At 38.0% G+C, this 20,138-nt stretch overlaps 1 protein-coding gene across 2 annotated transcripts; it reads left to right on the forward strand.

Moving 5' to 3' along the window:
- The first annotated feature begins 12,303 nt into the window (after positions 1-12,303).
- LOC110735061 (tRNA (guanosine(18)-2'-O)-methyltransferase-like) lies at positions 12,304-16,658 on the forward strand. Of its 2 annotated transcripts, none has more exons than XM_021915191.1 (6): positions 12,304-12,447; positions 12,535-13,009; positions 13,887-14,025; positions 14,169-14,230; positions 15,480-15,618; positions 16,281-16,658. In XM_021915191.1, the coding sequence occupies exons 1-6, from the start codon at positions 12,369-12,371 to the stop codon at positions 16,416-16,418; spliced, it is 1,032 nt and encodes a 343-aa protein (XP_021770883.1). In that variant the 5' UTR covers positions 12,304-12,368; the 3' UTR covers positions 16,419-16,658. The 2 variants fall into 2 exon arrangements, with proteins under 2 accessions (XP_021770883.1, XP_021770884.1); XM_021915192.1 differs by having other exon boundaries at positions 15,606-15,618.
- Positions 16,659-20,138: the final 3,480 nt, after the last annotated feature.

Below are 20,138 nucleotides of genomic sequence, written 5' to 3' on the forward strand. Positions count from 1 at the left end.
CCTTTACCTCTTTGTTTTTCCGATCAATCGGCTTGCGAAGGCTGTTGACTCGGAGCAGGGCCTAAGTACAAAGAAAAACAGGCGTCAGTTTCCATACAAAAAAGATAACAGGCGTCCCGGAACTCAAAAGCTCAAAAATATGCTAAGTATACCTCAGCTAGGACCCCTGAAATCCCATCAAGGTCAAGGGTGCCGGCACCCCTGACCGCCTCCCTGTCAGATGGAGGAACTACTTTAACCATAGACTTGGCTACCTCAACCAAGTCAAGTCCCTGGGGGCCGGCTGCATTAAGCGAAAGGAAAAAAAAAAAAAAAAAAAAAAAAAAACAAGTTAGACCTAGTCAAGAAGGAAGTAAGAGTGAGTTTTTACACGTGAGTGTCCATACATCTAGGCGGCCCCGCCTGGGTTTTTGAAGAAGTGGCCGGCTGCTTCTCAGCCGCCACTGTTTTCCTGGAAGACCCAGGAGAGCTTGCAACAGTCGTCCTCCGGGCCTTGGGGTCCGGCTGTTGCGAGGAAGAAGCCCTTGGAGTGTCAGACTGAAAACAAAAAGAGTTAGTATATGCATAAGACAACTAAAAGAGGAAGAGTTTTTGAAGCTTACCAAGGGTGCCTCCTTGTTGGGGGAGTCGGCATACGACTGTTTCATGAGCGAGGCCCGCAATATGGCCGCTGCAGTCTTGGATGCTGTTATTTTACTCATGGCGTCAGCTGCAAGAAATAAACAGCAAAGTTAGTAAAAATCCCAAGTAAACAAGGCGTGAAAAAACAGAGTATTTGTCAGGCCGGCTACCTCTAGAGCACCGACTGCTGAGGCCACAGGCGGCCAAAAAGTACTCGTCATAGAGCCACTTGAAGCTCGGGACGCAGTTTAGGGGTACTTGCTCTCGTACCCCTGAAGTAGAGTTCACCCTAGTCTCTACTTTGAAGAGTCCTTTGTCTAGGATCTCTTTTTTAGCCTTTGGGGGAACAGGCGGCATGCTGCGGCCGCCTGCGAGAAGAGGCGGATCCCTATTCCACTTGTTAAAGCGTTTGTTCAGCTCCGTGTCTGAACCCTCGATAATAAGGAAGGTGTTCCGCCAATCCTTCCATTTGTTCGCCTTACCTCTCGTCATGAGGTAACCCCTATGGCTTGTTAGTTGGTACCAGCCGGTACCTCCCGACTTAGGGGTCCGGCTGAGATAGTTCATGTGGGCGAAAGCCTCAAAGCTTGGCTCCACCCCGTACATTTCGCACCCGGCCACATAGCCGAGTACGTTTACCCAAGAGTTGGGGGCTAACTGCCATAACCCCAGATCATACCCATCTAAAATCCGCTGAACAGCCGGATGTAATGGGAAGCGCAGTCCAGCTTTGATGGCCGCCACATAGCAGCCAAAGCAGCCGTCACCATAGCTGGTACCAGCCGGCCAGACGACAGTGTCTTCTGGATCCGGCACAAACAGTAAAAATTCCGGGCCCATTTTGTGGTTAGCAATAAAGCTCGCCACGTTGTCTTGCATGGTTGCGATCCGGCCCCGGGGTACCCTGCAGTAGTAGGGGGCGTTTTCCTCTCTGTAAGAGGCGGACGGCTCCGCCCAATTGTCCCCCTTCTCAACTGCATGAGAAACTCTCGCCTCTTGTAGGCGGCTATGTTTTTCTTCTGAGCCAGGAGAACTGTGGCCAGAAGAGCTGGACTCGGACTCGTCCTCTGACGAGTCCGAAGAGGACGACTCCTCCCTTCTCCCAGAGGGGCCCGCCTCCTCTCCCTTAGAAGGAGCAGGAGGGAAATTAGACATGTCAATGGTAAGATGGGAAGGGACCACCTTAGCCCCTCTCTCAGAACTGTCGGCTTGGCAGTCGCCTCGTTTCAATTCTACATCTGGCGCCTGGTCAGATGTTTCACTAAGGAGCACCCTTTGGGAGGAGCCGTCTGAGTTTGATATCATAGCAGTCTGTTTCGTTCTGGCCATCACGTTCTGCATAGACACAGATACAGTCGGACTTTGTATAAAGGGAAAAGATGGGTCCAGAAAAGGGCAGGCGGCACTCCTAGTCCTAGATTCAGCCGTCCCCGGTGACCGGCTGATCACTAACTTAGGTCGTGTCGTGTGCTTCCATGGTGCCATTTCAAAAAATAAAAAGAAAATTAAGAGTAAGAGAACTGAGTTACCTGAACGAGTGACGGTTGATGAAGTCCTGGAAGTTCGGGTCAGTCGGCTTGTCAGAACAGGCGGTAGGCAGAAAAGGTCCGAAATGTCAGAGCAAGTTCAGGGGTCCGAATGTTCTCGCAAAGTTCTCAAATGTGAAAATGACCGAAGTCAGCACTTCCTTATATAGGCAAGGTGAGAAGGCGAAGGGTCGCTTCCAAATTCAAAATTTGGGCGGGAAAATCTCTCGGCCGTTTGCAAGGTGACACCTGTAACAGGCCGTCGCCTGTCACCGTGCGACACCTGTCACAGGCGACACGTGACCAGTCACGTGCCACCTGTGAGGGGCAAATGATTAGGGGATTTTTATCCACCAATCACCGTCTGACAAGTGGACCAACCAGGTTCCGCCACGTGTCCTTCACGAAGGCCAACAGGAGCCTGCCACGTGTCAATCACAGATACGTCCTCTACGGACCAATTTAGACACGCCACGTGTCCACCCATGCCAAATGGGAAAAACCGGCCATCAAGGCCCAATTCAGTCTAGAGGCCCGATCAGCCCTAGGTTTACCTTAAACCTAGAGAGTGGCACGTTTCTCAAGGCTATAAATACTCAATTAATCCTCATTAATTAAGGAGGGAATTAAGTAATCAAGCAGAGAAGAACAGAAATATTACGGAACACCAACAACCGGCTAATCTCGCTAACGACGCAGATTACCAACACTAAGCACTCTCACCTAGAGAGATCTTATTACTTTAATTTCCGTATTAATTACTCCTTAATCAGGTACTAACTTGACCGTTGGAGGCGGAGCTCTCAGGAGTCTCCGTTATTTTGCAGGTACAGGCGTCCGGTTCCAGTCTCGGAATTATAACTCTCCCGCAGGACATCAGAAAACCCCGAAACACTAATCTTTTAGCCTTTGAAATGCATAGATTTGAAAGGTTGTTCAACAACTTTACAAATAATTCCAAGTTTACTACTTTTTTTCATTTGAAGTATAACTAGTATTTGGGCTCATGTGATGCCCCGTGTCATTACATGAAATTGATAAATAATATGTGTTTTAATTAATGACATATTTTTAATTCTTAATTTTCTTATAATTAAATTTGTTATTCATATTATCATTCACTACATATTAATATTTTGTATTTAAAAGATAACATAGAATATCACATATTTTAATGGTAATTAAGACACTTAGTTATAGAATTAGATGTTGCATATTCAAATCTTGTGGGAAATTGTTTTATTATAAGAGCATCACGTGCAATGAGAAACAAATGAAAGGGATAACCATGTGGCATACTGAAAAGTTGAGTGGGTGACGTGGCGTAATGAGGGGTATACATAGCATATAAATGTTATTAGGAACGTTTTTTAATAAATTAGTATAGATATAGATTTAGTAATTAAACTAGTTTTATTTTGACCTTTATATATTCCAACACTCTAAAAATGAAGGATTAAGCATGTCTTAAGCAAATTTGTCATGCTTTTCTAATGAAATTATGACTCAATACTCAAGGTTTAACACATAGTTTTGTGGTTATCTCATCAACGTGATTATACTTTTTTGTGTGTAGGTACCCCTATCATATAACCTCATATTTCGTGCTCTGTATTATTTCATACTCCTTCTGTTTTTTTTTATAAGTTAGAGTTGAATTTGCACATTTGTCGAGATACAACTTTGACCATCTATATTTTTAATTAGAGGTTAGTAAAGACTATGAAAAAATATTTATAAAAGTAGACATTATGACAAATCCAACAATATATTATATGATCATATTTATATACTACCTCCGTTAACAGTTAGTTGCAACGATTTGATATAAAATAGAGAGGAAAAATGTCTAATCGTTGCAACTTACTGTTAACGGAGGTAGTATTATATATTGGTAAAAAAATTTAGTTAATGATAATATATAAATAGTGGAAAATCTCAACTCTAACTTAAAAAAAAAAAAAAAAAAAAAAAAAAAAAAAAAAAAAAGGAATTACATCATTTTGTGAGTAAAGATAAGATGCGTTCTTTTATTTTGAGTTTATGTTCATTACTTTGAATTAGATTTTTTGGGGGTATTAAAATACGGCCATCCGTCCACCCACATCCGTGCAATGTCCGAGCATCTTTGACAACTAATTATTAATTATCCTTACTATTTCCAGATGTTATAACCTGACAGAATGACCATAGTATTTGATGTTAATCAGAATTGATTAGTATGTATTCGTTTTAATTAATCGGATATTCGGATTGATCAACAAATTAATTATTAATTGTTTCCTTATTAATCTTACGTTGATGTGTTTTTATGAGTTGTAATAGGTGGTTTTAGAAGTTTAAGTAACCATTGACCGTGTGAATCTTTAATTTGCCGTAATCTCATCCATTTGCTTGAGTGGTTGAGTAAATTTTGGGTTATTAACTTTATTGTCCTTATAATCAGTGTCTTGTAAACTTATGATTAGATTTTGCAATCTATGGAAAAAATTCCTAATTTCTATTAAATAAAGGTTAATTTGCAAATTACCACCCACAAAATATGCCTATTTTGACATAACCACCCAAAAAAAAAAAAAATTTAAAATACCACCCACTAATTTAAAAAAACACTCAGATGACCACCCATTTAGCAATTCCGGTGAAATTTCCGTCAATGGGCCCCACTTTTTTTATTTTTTTCCTTTTTTTTCTGGCTCTCTCACTCTCTCTCCCCGATTTCACTCTTCTTCTTCCTACCTTCTTCCTTTCTTCTTCCCAACCACCACCCCCACCATTGAATATCAACCCTTCCCTTCCCCCATTGATTCCGGCAGCCTGAATCCCTGTTCGGAAACCCCTCCCCCTGACATCCCTTTTCCAGCCAACCTCTCCCTCTTCCCCTTTCTTTCAGCCGTTCCAGCAGCCCTCCCCCCAGCCATGCCTCACCCTATAAAAACCCGAATTCTATATCAAAACCCATCGAGTACAAATCGAAACCCAGAATTCCAAATCAAGTCTTATAGTATGATCGCTTGAATTTTTGATGAAATCATTGAGTTCTTGAGGAAGTTCCCTTCTTGATCTTGCAAAACCCTAATCAAATTGGGGGTAAATTCTAGGGTATTGAAGATCGAAGATTTCCTGCAAATGGAGGGAAATTGAAACAGAGAGAGAAAGAGGGAAGAGGGTCGGGTTTTCGATGGTTTTGGGCAAAATTCGTCCCGACGCCCACAAGATTCGCTACGAAAACCACTCCAAACACCCCGAAACCCAAAAATCGGCGGTGGGGTAAGGGTTTTCGATGGTTTTGAGCAAGGTTTTCTGGTTTTGCGTGATGGTGGGTATGGGTTTCTGGGTTTCTGAGCAAAGTGGGGGAGATTGGGGTGAGGGAGCAATGGTGGGGGTGGTGGTTGGGAAGAAGAAAGGAAGAAGGTAGGAAGAAGAAGAGTGAAATCGGGGAGAGAGAGTGAGAAAGTCAGAAAAAAAAGGAAAAAAATAATAAAAAGTGGGGCCCACTGACGGAAATTCCACCGGAATTGCTAAATGGGTGGTCATCTGAGTGTTTTTTTAAATTAGTGGGTGGTATTTTAAAATATTTTTTTTTTGGTGGTTATGTCGAAATAGGCATATTTTGTGGGTGGTAATTTGTAAATTAACCTTAAATAAATATATAGTTAAATTGTAAAATTTATCATTAATAAAAAATTTTACAACATCTACGAAATAAATTTAAATATAATACAAATATATAATATATTGAATATGTGATCATCGAGTCTCTTTTATCTTTGGAATATATCGTATTGTTGGAGAAAATCTCATGAGTTTTTGTAGACGTGAGAATGTTTTTCATCAGATTCATCCTACAATATTCGAAAATTGACAACTTTTACAATCTTGTATACTTTTTCACCAACAAAACAATTTTATGTGAATAGCCTCTTTCTATGAGATTGGAATTGGACATTGCTCTTTGCATATCGAAATTGAAGAGTCACCATAGTGGTTTTAAAGATCATGGAAACCACACATAATACATTGGATATGGCTTCAGTCTTCGAATTATTGAGTCCAAGATTAGAAAGATTAGAACTTAGAAGGACGAGCGCAACAGCAACAGATTAAATAGCGCTGGGCTGTTGCTCGCAGCTCTAGAACTCTAGAAGTTGGGCTAGGCAGTTCAACGCAAGTCCATGTGTTGCACTGTCAATTATACAAAGATTTATTTTGAATCTTAAAATGATTCTAAATATATTAGTTGACTGTTGGTACAATAGTGATTGAGGCTACATCTGATAAGGAGGACAACGTGTTCGATCCTCCGCAACAACAGTTGGAAGGGGACTAAAACCTAATCACCCACAACTAAGCCCCAAATGTGGATTAACCCAAAGGGTGAACCCAGTACAAACAAAAAAGAAAAATAAAAACAAGATTCGAAATATATGATGAGCTCACACATTCGTTGTTACGCTACACCATTCGGCCAGAAGGCGCAACTCAACTATTAGAATTGCGCGTGGTTGTCGAGCGCGACTTTTTGAGTAACACTTTAATACTATATTTCTTTCCCTTTAAATATTTCATGTGAGAAACACTTACAATTTAATATTATGGGTGTGTTCGACAAATATAGTTGTGGAGGTAGTTGTTTCCTGTACAACTAATAATTTTTAGTTGTCAACATGTTTTTAGCTATGAAGACAGATAATTAATAAGTATGAGCTAGTGTTTGGTGAGTAGCTGTTGACTAGTTGTTATATAAAAATTACCGCAATATTTTTTTTCCTAAATAAGTATATTAAAATATCATCGATAGATGATGCCGCTTTAGATAAAAACTACCTTCACCCCAATAGTCTTAAGTACTCTTGGCATGGACTCTTTTGGTACCATACTACCATGCTTCTAGTATTACAAATGAAAACAAAATCACGTAATATGTTTAAATTAAAATAGCATGAATAAGTGAGACTATAAAATGAAATTAAATCCTGAAAAAAAAAATCGGATCTCTCTCTCTAATTTCTCATACCTTCATCATAATATCATTAAAACCTTCATTCCTTTATCTTTTAACAAAAACTACTTAAATTCTTCCAATTTTTGCATTAATTACTACTGACAAGCACAAAATTATTCAATAATATTTGTATTTTCAATTTTTCAACATTAAAATGGGTTGATTTGCAAATTCGTAGAAAACGGGATCAAATCATGCACAACAAGGAAGATTGAAACAAAATAAGTAAGTAGATGTGAATATGAATTCAATTCTGATTTTCTACAAAAGATTATTCAATTACAACTTCTATTTATATTTATAATTTTTATTTTGTTAGAAATTTGACTTCAAATCAGATGAAGTTAATAATGATGAGACTGTGTTATTTTAAGTTAAACAAGTTCAATTCGATCAAAACTCGTTATTTTAGTTGAGTAGTATGTGTTATTTTGAACATATTTATTTCAACTGAAACAATTATTGTTTTCTAATATTGTGTCATTTTAAGTTAAACTTGTGTTATTTTGAATTAAATCTATTTTTTTGTCTTGGTGTTATTATGTTAAAGTAATGTGTTATTTTACAATAAACATTGGAGTTATTGTGATAAAACCTTGCATTATGCTACAAAAATTTTGTTATTTTTCTACTTTCGAACCGTGTCTGTTGCTAATTTTGTTTTTTACGCAAAATTGTTTTATATTTTTATTATATCTTTTTGTTTAGATATTGTGTTATTTTAAAATATAAATTTATGTTATTCTTTCAATAATATAATATTATTCAGCTTAAAAATTGTGTTTTTAAAAAAAAAAAAAATATTAATCTCTTTGTTTATCTTATTTAGGCAAGCCCAGTTTCTGAAACCTAGTACCGGGCACATATATCGAGACCCTATAAAAAGGAGATGTTCCCTCTGAGGAACATTATTCAGAAATCAAAAAACACACGCGTACATTACTCGCTGAGCATTAACTCCAGTTTTAATTGCGCTACTTGAGAGCTAAGGCTTAGATATTAAGACCGTCTCAAGCAGTAGGATGATCACTCCCCTTCCGAGAGGAGCTCGATCCCCTTTACTTTCCGCACTTTACTCCTCATACACGTTCTAACTTGATCGTCGGAGGCAGAACTCCCACCCACAGGAGTCTCCGTTGTCTTGCAGGTACAAGCATCCAGAGGTCAGTCTTGGTGTTGTAGCTCTCCCGCAAGACATCCAAAAAACCTCGAAACATTGATAATTGGTATATAACGTTGTTTATGAACAGATATCATGGACGGACAAGATAGGATACCCAGACCTGTTGACCCTTCTGTCTTGACACTACAGGACAAACATCGGAGCGTTGACATATGGGATCAGTCGGTAATATTTCATCCATCAGTTCATGTACTTGTATGCATGTTAAATTGATATAGTATCTAATATTATTTATGGTCGTACGATTATTTATCAGGTTCATACAGCGAGGATGCTGGTTTGCAGGCACTACACTACCAGGGTTATGGGTGACTGGGTTGTCGATCCACGCGTTATTCCGTACGTCAAGTTGGCTGGCTTGGGTGGTATTCATCGGATGGCGTTCAAAGAGATCGATCGAGCGCTTGTCACTGCGCTCGCGGAGAGATGGAGATAGGAGACGCACTCCTTCCATCTACGTGTTGGGGAGGCGATTGTTACGTTGCGAGACGTGGTGATACTCACGCGCCTTCCTATACACAGGACTGCGGTGACAGGACTCGCGTTAGTCGATCCTGGTGGTTTGGTAGCTCGGGTTCTCGGGGTTCAGCCAGGTCTCGACAATATCAGGGGCTCCGGGTTGAGGACCGGCTGGATACGCAAGACTTTCCGTGTGCTGCTAGCAGATATTGATGATGCCACGGTTCAAAGACACGCTCGAGCATACTTGTTCTTGCTCATCTCGGGCGTGTTGTTTGACAACAAGAGCGGGAGCCATCTGCAGCTTATTTACCTACAACTGTTAGACCACGACTGGGATCATATCCGTGGCTACAGCTAGGGTAGTGCCTGTTTGGCGACGTTTTATCGCCAGCTGTGTAGAGCATCCCACCGTGGTTCTGGTGAGATCGGAAGTCCTTTGATTGTGCTTTAGGTATCCCACCAAATTATCGACAACCTAGTTTTGTATTTTTGTATTACAGTTATGGGCTTGGCTGTACATCGTCAGGGGTAGCAGGACCGGGACCAGCAGTACCAGACGTACGTTGCTCCACCGTTCCCTACACCTGACGAGGCGTACGGTTGCAGGTTTGTAACAGTTGTCATTATTTTAGACCTCATACGGTTTTATTTTGCTGGTTGACAAACTAAAACATTTTTTGGTATTAGGTGGGTGGTCCCCAAACTAACACATGCGCATACGGCGAGGGGTCTTCCGTACTACCGAGACACCCTTGACCGACTCACCGAGGATCAGGAGGTAACTTAAAAGTAATTTGTAAACATTTATTTAATATGTATACTGTCTGTGTACTAACTTATTTACGATATTACTTTTGATGTGTTATTGCAGATGACATGGGATTCGTATGTAGCTGACTTAGTAGATGTCATGCCTGTACATGTGCTGGATCATCAGGCAGAGTGGCGTGCCAGGACCCCTTGATCTGTTTTGAGGTTGTTGAGAGTCACCTACCCGACCGAGTCATGCGACAATTTGGACTACGCCAGCCTGTCCCCCAACAGTGTGACACTAGTATCCGCCTGCACGACATTGACCGTCGGGGAAAGGGGGAGACAAACTGGTCACTGGAGCATGTGCGTTACATTGACCTATGGCAACGACGGTTGGAGTTCGTCGTCGCCGGTGATCCGTTCTAGGGCGTTATGGATCCTCACGATCCATACATGGTCTGGTACAGGCAGATTACACGGCGTTTCATCAACCCCAGCTTCACGCCACCATCCACACATTACCATCCAGCCTTTGACGTCATTAGCGGATATGTGAGTTTATTTAATTTACGTATTTTTATCAATTTTTAAATTTCTATATCATACAACTGACCGATCGATGATTACTGCAGGCGGTGGATATGGTGGCGGTGGTTGATGCACTATCAGAATCCCTAGCAGACGGACCCACCAGACACTACTAGAAATAGGTCGTTTTCCGAGGGAATCGTTCCGACGGACCTAAATTCCGTCGGAAAATTCGAAATTTCCGACGGAATTAGGGTCTGTCGGAAAATTCTGTCCGAAAAGGTACGTAACGACGGAAAATCCGTCGGAATTTTTGCGACGGAAATTAATTCCCTCGGAACAATAGGCTTCCGACGGAATATTCCGTTAGAAAGTTAACTTTCCTACGGAATTTAAATCCGTCGGAATTTTCCTACGGAATATTCCCTCGGAAAACCCAAATATTTCGACGGATTTTTAATCCGTCGGAACGTTCTAATATATATAAAAAAAAACCGACTTTTCTTTTCTTTCTCTCTCTTCTCCTTCTCTGCTTTTCCTCCTTCCCCTTCCCCTTCGTTGCTCTCTCCTCCTTCCCCTTCCCCTTTCCTCCTTCTCCTTTGTTTCTCTCTTCTCCTTCTCCTTCCCCTTCCCCTTCCCCTTCGTTTCTCTCTCCTCCTTCCCCTTCCCCTTTCCTCCTTCCCCTTCGTTTTTCAAAGCCACGAACCACTGCTGCTGCGCAACCACGAACCACCACCGCCTTCTAATGGTTTTTCAAAGAACAAATTAAGGTTTTTCATGTCAAATTCGACCATAAAAACCCTAGATCTAGAGTTTTCATGGTCGAATTTGACCTTTAAAACCCAAATTAGGGGTTTTAATGGAATTCAAGGTAAGTTCTCTTATTCTCTTTCTCTTTTTTTTTTCGGCTTTTTTACTTTTTTTCTGATTTTTCGTGTTTTAGTTTTGTTTTTTCGGCTTTTTTTCGTTTTTTTTTTCTTCTGATTTTTTGTGAATTTTCTAATTCAAGCCTTTTTTTGTTTTTTTTTTTTCTGATTTTTTTTCTGATTTTTAATTTTTTCTATTAAATTTTCCGACGGATTTGACTTCCGTCGGAAATTTCCAACGGACTTTCCAGTACCGGAAAAACCTCTTCTGACGAAAACATTCCTTCGGAAAACACTGTTCCGACGGAAATGGCCGTTTTTCCTACAAAGGGTGTTCCGACAACACTTTCCGACGGAATTTCTGTCGGAACAGTGTTTTCTGACGGTATTCAGGGTGTTTCCGACGGAATTTTTCCGTCGGAAATGACCTGTTTTCTAGTAGTGAGAGCCCAGGTCGAGCAGGTGCGAGATATGAGCGTGGCTACCTTGTAGAGATATGGTCACGGTTATCTCGTCCAACCGCGGGACGGTCATGGAGGCCACTCCATCCATTCACAGTTCGAGTTCGGCCAGAGTAGCAGTGGAGGTGATCTTACGTCACCCAGAGTCGCAAAAGATTACATCCTCTACAGTTCTGCGCCCACCCCTACCCCGGAGGACCCATCGTCCAGCCAGCAGACTCCGTCACCGCCCCCAGACCCATAACCACCATTACTCATTACAAGTGGCGTCGTATTAGACGGAGGGACGACGGATAGGATAGAGAATCGTTACCCCGAATAAATGAGCAAGATAGTATTATCTGATTTATTTGTTGTGATCGGATTTTCTAGTTTGATTTATATAACACTTACATTATTAATATAATAAATGTTTTTTGAATGAATCTATGTGGTTTAAAGTTTAATTTCCTTATTTGTCGAAATCGGACTTATGTATGTCAAAATAGATCATTCTAGGTCGATATATATCAAACACAAAACATTTGGGCTCCATAATGAGAAACGGGGTAGAAGCGATGGCTGGTCGTGGTTAATGTGGTGGTTCATGGTGGTTGTAGTGCTGTTGGGGGTGGTTGGAGTGGTTTGAAGTGCCTAAGGGTGGAGGTGGTGGTTGGTGGTGGTCGATGGTGGTGGGGAGGTTGGGATTGGTGGTGGGGGTGGTGTTGGAGGGTGGTGGCTGAATGAAGGCTGGGGGTGGTGGGTTGGGGGCTGAATTTGGAGTGAGGAGGTTGTTGCCTGCTGCAGTCCTGCAAGCTTAATTTGATAAATAATTTGACCACTAGTCTAGTTTAAAAAATAGTTTTGTAATTTAGCTTACTTTGGAAAAAAAAGCCCATATATTCTCCATGCTTTGGTTTGGCGCCAGAAGCATAATTAGCAGTTAAGGACCAGTCTTCAATACTACTTCCTAGTTCCTACACAATGAACTTCTCACAAACCCTAGCTCGAACTTCACTCTTATCTTCTCATTTCTCCATTCCATCTCTTCCTTTTCGCCATGGTAATTCTCTTTCTCTTTCTCTATTTCTATTTCTGCATTTTTTCTCATTAATCCCTAATTTTAGTTAATTTTTGTTTCAATTTTTAGGGTTCCAGCAAAATTGCCGAAGAATTCGATGCATTCCAGAGCTATCAATCCCAAATTCTGTTGCAATTTCCGAACCATTAATCCTCGAACCATCAGAAAATCTGGCGGAAGATACTGTTGAGCAATTACTTGCTCCTCAAAGCAACGAAATCGTCTCAAAAATGATGAAAATGGAGAGAAAATCGAGCTGTAATGCAAATTTGCAGGATAATAATGGCCGATGGTTTCCATACCTTGATAAATTTAAGGTTAATGATATTTACTTGAGTAGTGCTGAAGTATTGGAGGCGATTGATCCTCTGATATTGGAAGTGAGGAAAGAGAGGTTTAGGAATGTGGTGAAGAATCGGAGTTTCAGTGTTTGTCTTGTTGTTGAAGGATTGTCTGATTTCGGAAATGTTTCGGCTGCATGCCGGTCTGCTGATGCTCTCGGCTTTCAATCTGTTCATGTTGTTTCTTGCGATAGCTCGAAAAGGTGGTGGATCAACACTTTTTGAGGTGAAAGAGTTTTTCTTTCTTTTGCCTCTTGTTTTTGTTTTACTACATTTGCTTTAATTTTATGTTCTTTTGCTGTTTTTGTGGTCTGAAATTTTCAATTTGAACCTGTGTATAATGAAAATTTTGATTAATCTATAGATTTTTGCTGCTATTATAGTATACATAATAATAATAGCTTGTTCGGTTTTCCGGGGTAAAATTTGGGGAGGTGCAAAACCCATATATTGCAATAAGAAGTAATGACAATTAACATGTGATAATTGGTCCCAATTTTATTTGAATGTTATTAGAAAGTATGGAATTGATTGCAAGAAGCTAATTCTCGGTTTAGTAGAATTGATTTGTATGGATACCTCACAAAAGTAATCCACATCCTTACTAGATTGATAAATGCGGATTCGAACTGAGACAGAACCCAGTTGGAGGGAAGCTTTCCTAACAAGTGTTGATGCATTCCCAACCTTGGGTTGTGCTGATATGAATCCTTACCAAGTTACCATCTAAGGCTTTGAGTCTTCGAAGCACATGTTGGTAGACCAATTAGATGGATAAGAGATCTCATAAAACTTTCTTATCATTCAACGATGAAAAGTATGGAATCGTCAGATTTTATTACATCAGGAAAAAATTAAATTTATAAATAACTATTCTCGTAATAATCTTTGTTATTAGGATGTTAATCGAATGTGAGTTGCTATTCTAGAGTGAATAGGACATGGCTTTGATATGAAATGACATGGCAAGTCTGTGTATCAAATACTAATAACTGGTTGTTACTTTCTGTAATTTTAATGTTTCATTATTTTGCTTACTAGACTGAAATTGTTAATTACGGTTTCTGATTGTGAACACAGGTTTAGAGATAATCGACATGTCAGCATGGGTTCTGAAAAGTGGCTAGATTTAGAGGTCTGGAACTCTACTCGAGATTGCTTTAATGTTCTGAAGTCACGTGGTTACAGAATAGCCACTACACATCTCGGAAAAGATACAGTAATAATCAGACTTCTTGAAATTTTATTTTAGCTCTTAATTTACAGGAACTCCTCTGTGCTTCTCAGTCATCTTTCTGTTGCATATTGTGGATTACTCTTTGATTTAGTAGTGCTTTATGTAAAATCCTCGATTACAATCAGGTTTCTATATATGACATGGATTGGTCATGCCCAACTGCCATTGTTGTTGGGAACGAGAACAGGTAATTGTTGTTCTTCAGCTTTGTATAGTTAATTTAATTTTGTTATATTCATTTCTTCCAATGTTTCAAATTATGCCTATTTATTACCGATTAAGCATGATAACATTATTTTCTCCCACAGTCCCACCTGTTATTTTATGTCTGTGAATTACTATTACACTGTGAAAAGAATTGTGAGGCATATTCATGTCACTTTCTGTTTGTTAAAGTCTTTTTATAGTGTAATTGAGGGTATTTCTTTTCAAAGCCGAAAGATTTATGTCTTAAAATCCAATAGGATATTCAACACCCTTAGAATTGGAATATTACTTGAAAATATAGGGAAAGAAGAGTACATAGATGCTTCACTTGCTCCTGTCTTTACTGATCTTCATTATTATCCTCAAAATTTAATTTGGTGGTTACTTAATTCCTTCTCTCCCTCAACAAAATTGTTATAGCCCATTTGATCAAGTGGTGATGTTACTTTGGCATTGCAGTTCTCATCTAAATTCCCCTTATTAGAGTTTAAATGTATATATTTGAGCTTTCTGAAGTTGAACTTCTATTCAAAGAAAAAAAAAAAGAGTTAGTTGAACTTATTTATAGTTGCAAAATAGACCTGGTGGCCCTTATCTGAACCTATTGCTCTGTCCGAGCTGTTTTTTCCTTAAACTTCTTTGAGGTTAAAAAACAAAGCTTTTAATACCCTCAAGGCAAATGGGATCAAAGCCTAGCTCTTGAGTATGTAGTATGTACTGTAAAGTTGTAGAGTTTAAAGTGTGTGGCCTTCATATGGTAGAATTTCCAATAATTGGGTATCCCTTGCAGACTTCCGGTTGCATGTCTCATGGATTTTCACATCTTAAAACTGTTTCCCTAAAATTTAGGCTTGTGCTTTATAGTTAATTTACTTATTATAATCATAATAATAAGTAATATCCATTGTGTGTGTACAATAATATGAAAACTGTTAATTGATGTAAGGGCTGCAATTGATCATACATCTGATGTTCGTATCAGCTTGCAACTCTAGACTCTAGAGCTTCCTAATTTATGCTCTGAATCTATGATAAATTATCTTGATTTTTCTTAGTTTACTGTATTTATCTTTCGTTCTTGTGTCAGAGGGGGAAAAAGAAATTAAATGCTGGCTTAAAAATGATTTGGTTATGTGGAAGAGAGCATCCACTTCATCACTTGGCATTTGTGAATGGCTTGGGGGATGATTATGGAAAAAAGTATGCTGATAATATATGCATTTTTACAGGGGAATTAGTGAAGAAGCTTTAGAGTTTTCAGACTTGCACTGCAGTATTCCTATGAACGGCATGGTTGATTCTTTTAATGTTTCTGTTGCTGCTGGGATACTGATGCATCATGCTGTTTTTGACAGAACATCACGCATGGTGAGATGACACAGCTTCAATTTTTAAATAGGTCTGCATATAAGTTTTTCTAAAGTTAAGTGTGAAGCCTGTAATCACCTCTGCTTTTTAATGGCTGCTTTCATTGCACAGCTCAATTCAAAAGAATTTCATGTTCTAGTTGCCCCTGTTTACTTTTGCATTTAGACACAAAAATTTGAGAAGATATAAGGCTAATATGCTGAAAGAAGTCCTGATATATTAACTGTTATGTGTAGTCTAGTTTTCTTTTTCTTTTTTTTCCCCCCTTTTTTACCTATTTATCCTCTTCTCAATATTTTAAGTCTGCTTAATCCTTGCAAGCTTTGTTTGAAGGTGCTTGACATCAATCATGTTGTCGTTGTGACTTTAGTTGCTACACTAGAGGATTTCACAGTCAAATGGTGTTGCTAACCCATGCAGAATTTCTGAGACTTAGTATGAAAATAAAAATTAAGGTCTCATTTTATCCCGACATTTTGTTGCTACTGTGTTACTGAATGTGGTAGTTGCTTTTTTATATCCTAACATGTCAGACAAACGTGTCTTTCAAGAGATATATTTGATGACAGTGCTCAAAGCTTTATATCTGATTATAGAAAAATTATCCGCATTCAATTGGTTCTTCTGTTTATATATTTGCTGAGATTATATTACATTTGCAGGGGTCTCATGGTGATCTAACATCGGATGAAAGTCAAATCTTACTAGCAGAGTTTTTTCTGCGTCACAGCAAGAGTGCGATCAGCATGGCCCACGAGTACGCAAAAAGGAAGTCATCCAATGCGCTGTCAAAGCTTTGATGCATTACTATGCTATCAAAACCTCACCCTGTCCATCCAGTTTATGTAGTTTTGAAATTTGCAGGACTTCATAGTCAAAAGGTATATGTTTTCACAGTTAACGTGTAAAGTACTCTGCAGCTCTGTTAGATTAATGGGAGTTGCATGAGCTTTTGCAAAATTTACAAGTAGTGAAAGCTTTGACGATTAGTGTTCCTTCATTACCAGAAGACTAGATAGCAATTCTGTTTTGTGTTTTCACCTTAACTCATCTTTTTAATTTATACATGAAAATTAAAATTAAACATAACAAATAATGTACTTGAATAGACAAAATTAAACAAAGAAATTTGATAATTGCATCCTACATGGCTACAAATGTTGGTAATGGCTGAAATAAAAATTAAGATGGAAGTATTATACTCAAATCGGGTTAAGTATGATTAATCTAGACTCTGGATTGGGTTTGTGCTGGGCTAAGTTAGGTTTGGGTTATGTTGGCTCAGCACTCTTGGGTGCTAGTTTAGTTCGGCTTAAGTCAAATTGAGGTTTTGTTCAATATTAGGTTTGGGTTGTGCATGTCGTAGTTTGGTGCAGAATTATTGCAGGTAAATAAGAGACAATATTAGTTGAATGTATCAATTTTATGGATCATGATTGAAACCTATACTAATAAAACAACTTTTATTTATTTATTTATTTACAGGCTTAAATGAAGTTTAGTAAAACTTGGGAAAAGAAAAAAGAGTAGAAACAACTATTGATGCTAAATTGAGACAAGCAAGAGCTTCGCTATGTTTTCTAATCCTTCTAAAGTCTATCCCATTCCAACTCTCAACAATCCATCTATTAATAGAATTGTAGATTTTACTTGTGTTCCATGATTGTAGAGGATGATTATTGTGAAAAACCCTTCTACCATCCTTGATGATGGCGTGAACTGAATTAACATAGGACATCTTGTTGTAAACAAATTAAACTCAAGATTAATTTTAGTTGTTTCGGACTGGATAAAAATAGGTGAAATTAACGTCTTGTTTCAGGTTAAATTCATACTTTTCCCATTTTATTTTTTTAGATGTATCATTTGCAAAAATACAAACTTCTAGACAGTTTTTGGCAAATGGCTTGTGTCGTGTCATTGTCGTGTTCGTGTTCGAAGTTAGACATGTTCGAGGACCTCAAAACTAATCGACCTGTTTAATAAAAGTGTCTTGTCGTATGAACCCATTTAATTAACCGTGTCTAAAACCCTTGACACTAACCCGTTTTTTTCATGTCCGGTTCGTGTTGTGTTGTCATGTCATGAGTAAAAATGTTAGCCTCATACAAAAAATTATCATAAATTCCATAAATTATTGGTTATTTTTCTTAAATGGGTTGATTTGTGTTAGTTTCATGTTGGAATTTTCAACGCTAACCCGACCTATTTAATTAAACGTGTCGTGTCGTGTTAACTTGTTTAATTAAACATGTCATAAACCCTTAACATTCGATTTTTTCGTGTTGTGTCATCTCTTAACCTCCTTTAATTTGTAATTGCATTAAAATTAAATGAATTGGAGCATAAAAGTCGTACGAGTAGAGTTTCCAAACCATAAGATAATTCTTTCACTCAAAGTGCATATAGTTAATGCAACCAATCATGCCTGGAAAACCATGCATTTTATTTTGGTGGTGAAGAATTCTCCTTAAATCTTCTTATGTATTTACCCCTTGAGTAAAATGTTGCAATGACTTCCTAGAGGTTGTTTGACCTACGTGTGTATATTCTAATATTCATTTATGTCATTTAGAGCTAAACCATATGCTAGCATTAGCGGTACATTTCTGTAGTGGTGATAAGCTTAGCCTTCAATTGCATTCTTACGCTGGTTGAAGAATTGATCCCCCTCAACCACCTTGTTTTGTTCATAATGCGACATAACAAAGGTCTGTGCATTTGAAATCTACGGCGAAATTGATTATCGTTATATACTGCATTGACTGCGAAGTAATCATTACACAATTGCACATGCCCTTTCTCCCTTTCTCTACCCGGGGGCTCTGAGACACATTCGATTTCATTTAGAGGTTTGGCTTGTGGTGAACTGTTTGGGGAATCATTATATTCGATAAGTAGTATGTGACGAAATCATCAACTAGGTGTTCAAATTCCTAATATTGATTTGATCAGAATAAGAACTTGAGTTTGAGCTTGAGCTTATGGTAAACATTTTATTTGTTTGATATTTGAATGTTTTACGTGTGGTTCTTGAAGTTTGGGTGAAAAATCTAAATATAGTAATGAAACTCAATGTATGGTTATAGTTATGAATTGACTCTTCAATGGATAATAAAACAAACAACTGAAGGGATATGACTACTGTTTTAACATATGATTTTTCAAAAACAAATCATAAAAAGTAATCCGTGGTTTATACACACGGGTGTACAGTGCTCATCGTACACCCGGATAAATAAAAAAAAGGCGGAAAGAACATTTTGTGTTTCATAAAGAACATACATGTATTTGACAAAGAACATGTTTGTATTTGACAAAAACATGCATTACCAAAGAACATAAAGATATAATAAAAAGAACGAGATAAAAACTTGATAAAATTTTCTGAAAAATTACATATTATTAACGGGAAAAATTTAGAGGTGATAAAAAATCGAGTAGGGCCGGGCCATATCATAATTTCTTGTGCCCAAACCCGTAGAAAAGTAGCGGGTTTTCGGGCTTTTTTCGAACCCGGTTTGAGTTTTAACTAAAAATGTATTTTTAGGTTTGCCCAAACCCACCCTATTTCGGGCCGGATTGGGTCGGGATGCGAGTCATGCCAATGTTGATCACCTCTTAAAAAATCCTTACCAAAGATATCATTTCCCCAAAAAATAGTTTTCTAAATCTCCAAAAAAAATTCAACTTCCCATAATAATTTAGTTTTTTTTTTTACTCTAACATTATTTTCAATTAAAAATAATTTAAGATTTCAATATCAAATTTCAAAATACCATATGTTAAAAGAACATAATTTATATTGTAAAGTACATATAGTTAATACCTAAATAACACACTAATCAAACTCAAAGAATATACGATAATAAAAGTAATTTAAATATGACATATGATAATAAAAAATAGAATTTGGGAGTCACTACGACCTTAAAGAACATACACGCCAAATTCAAAGAACATACTTTGTATTATTAAACCCAAAAAAAATATATGTTTATCAACATATGTTAAATAACATAAGTTATAATATAAAGAACATATAATTTTACTTAAAGAACACACTGATCACACTCAAAAAACATATTAAAGGTATGTTCTTTGTCAAACATAGGTATGTTCTTTATCAAACACTATATGTTCTTTCCGCCTTTTTTTGTTTACCCGAGTGCACCATTAGCATGGTGCACCCGGGTGTATTATCTAATTTTCAATAAAAAGGGACATGGTCACTTATTTAAGATGACTCATTAATGCATAATAAAACAAAAAAGAAATAAAAAGCGACACGACTACTTATTTAAGTTATCATTTTCAATGCATAATAAAACAAATAACTGAAAAGGAACATGATCACTTATTTAAGATATGATTCATCAATGCATAATAAAACAAACAAAGGCTATTAACTACTTATTCAAATATGACAGTTCAGTTTAGGCTGGTCCCCACTATTAACTACTTATTCAAATATGACAGTTCAGTTTAGGCTGGTCCCCACCTTTGTTGCCTTCATTTCA

Source organism: Chenopodium quinoa, unplaced genomic scaffold (genome assembly GCF_001683475.1).
Source record: "Chenopodium quinoa cultivar QQ74 unplaced genomic scaffold, ASM168347v1, whole genome shotgun sequence".
Taxonomy (NCBI): domain Eukaryota; kingdom Viridiplantae; phylum Streptophyta; class Magnoliopsida; order Caryophyllales; family Amaranthaceae; genus Chenopodium; species Chenopodium quinoa.

Coding starts and splice junctions, on each gene's coding strand:
- LOC110735061 (XM_021915191.1), top strand. CDS start 12,369: ATGAACTTCTCACAAACCCTAGCTCGAACTTCACTCTTATCTTCTCAT. Junction 13,010..13,886: donor TCTTGCGATAGCTCGAAAAG/GTGGTGGATCAA, acceptor TTGTGAACACAG/GTTTAGAGATAATCGACATG. Junction 15,619..16,280: donor TTGACAGAACATCACGCATG/GTGAGATGACAC, acceptor TTACATTTGCAG/GGGTCTCATGGTGATCTAAC.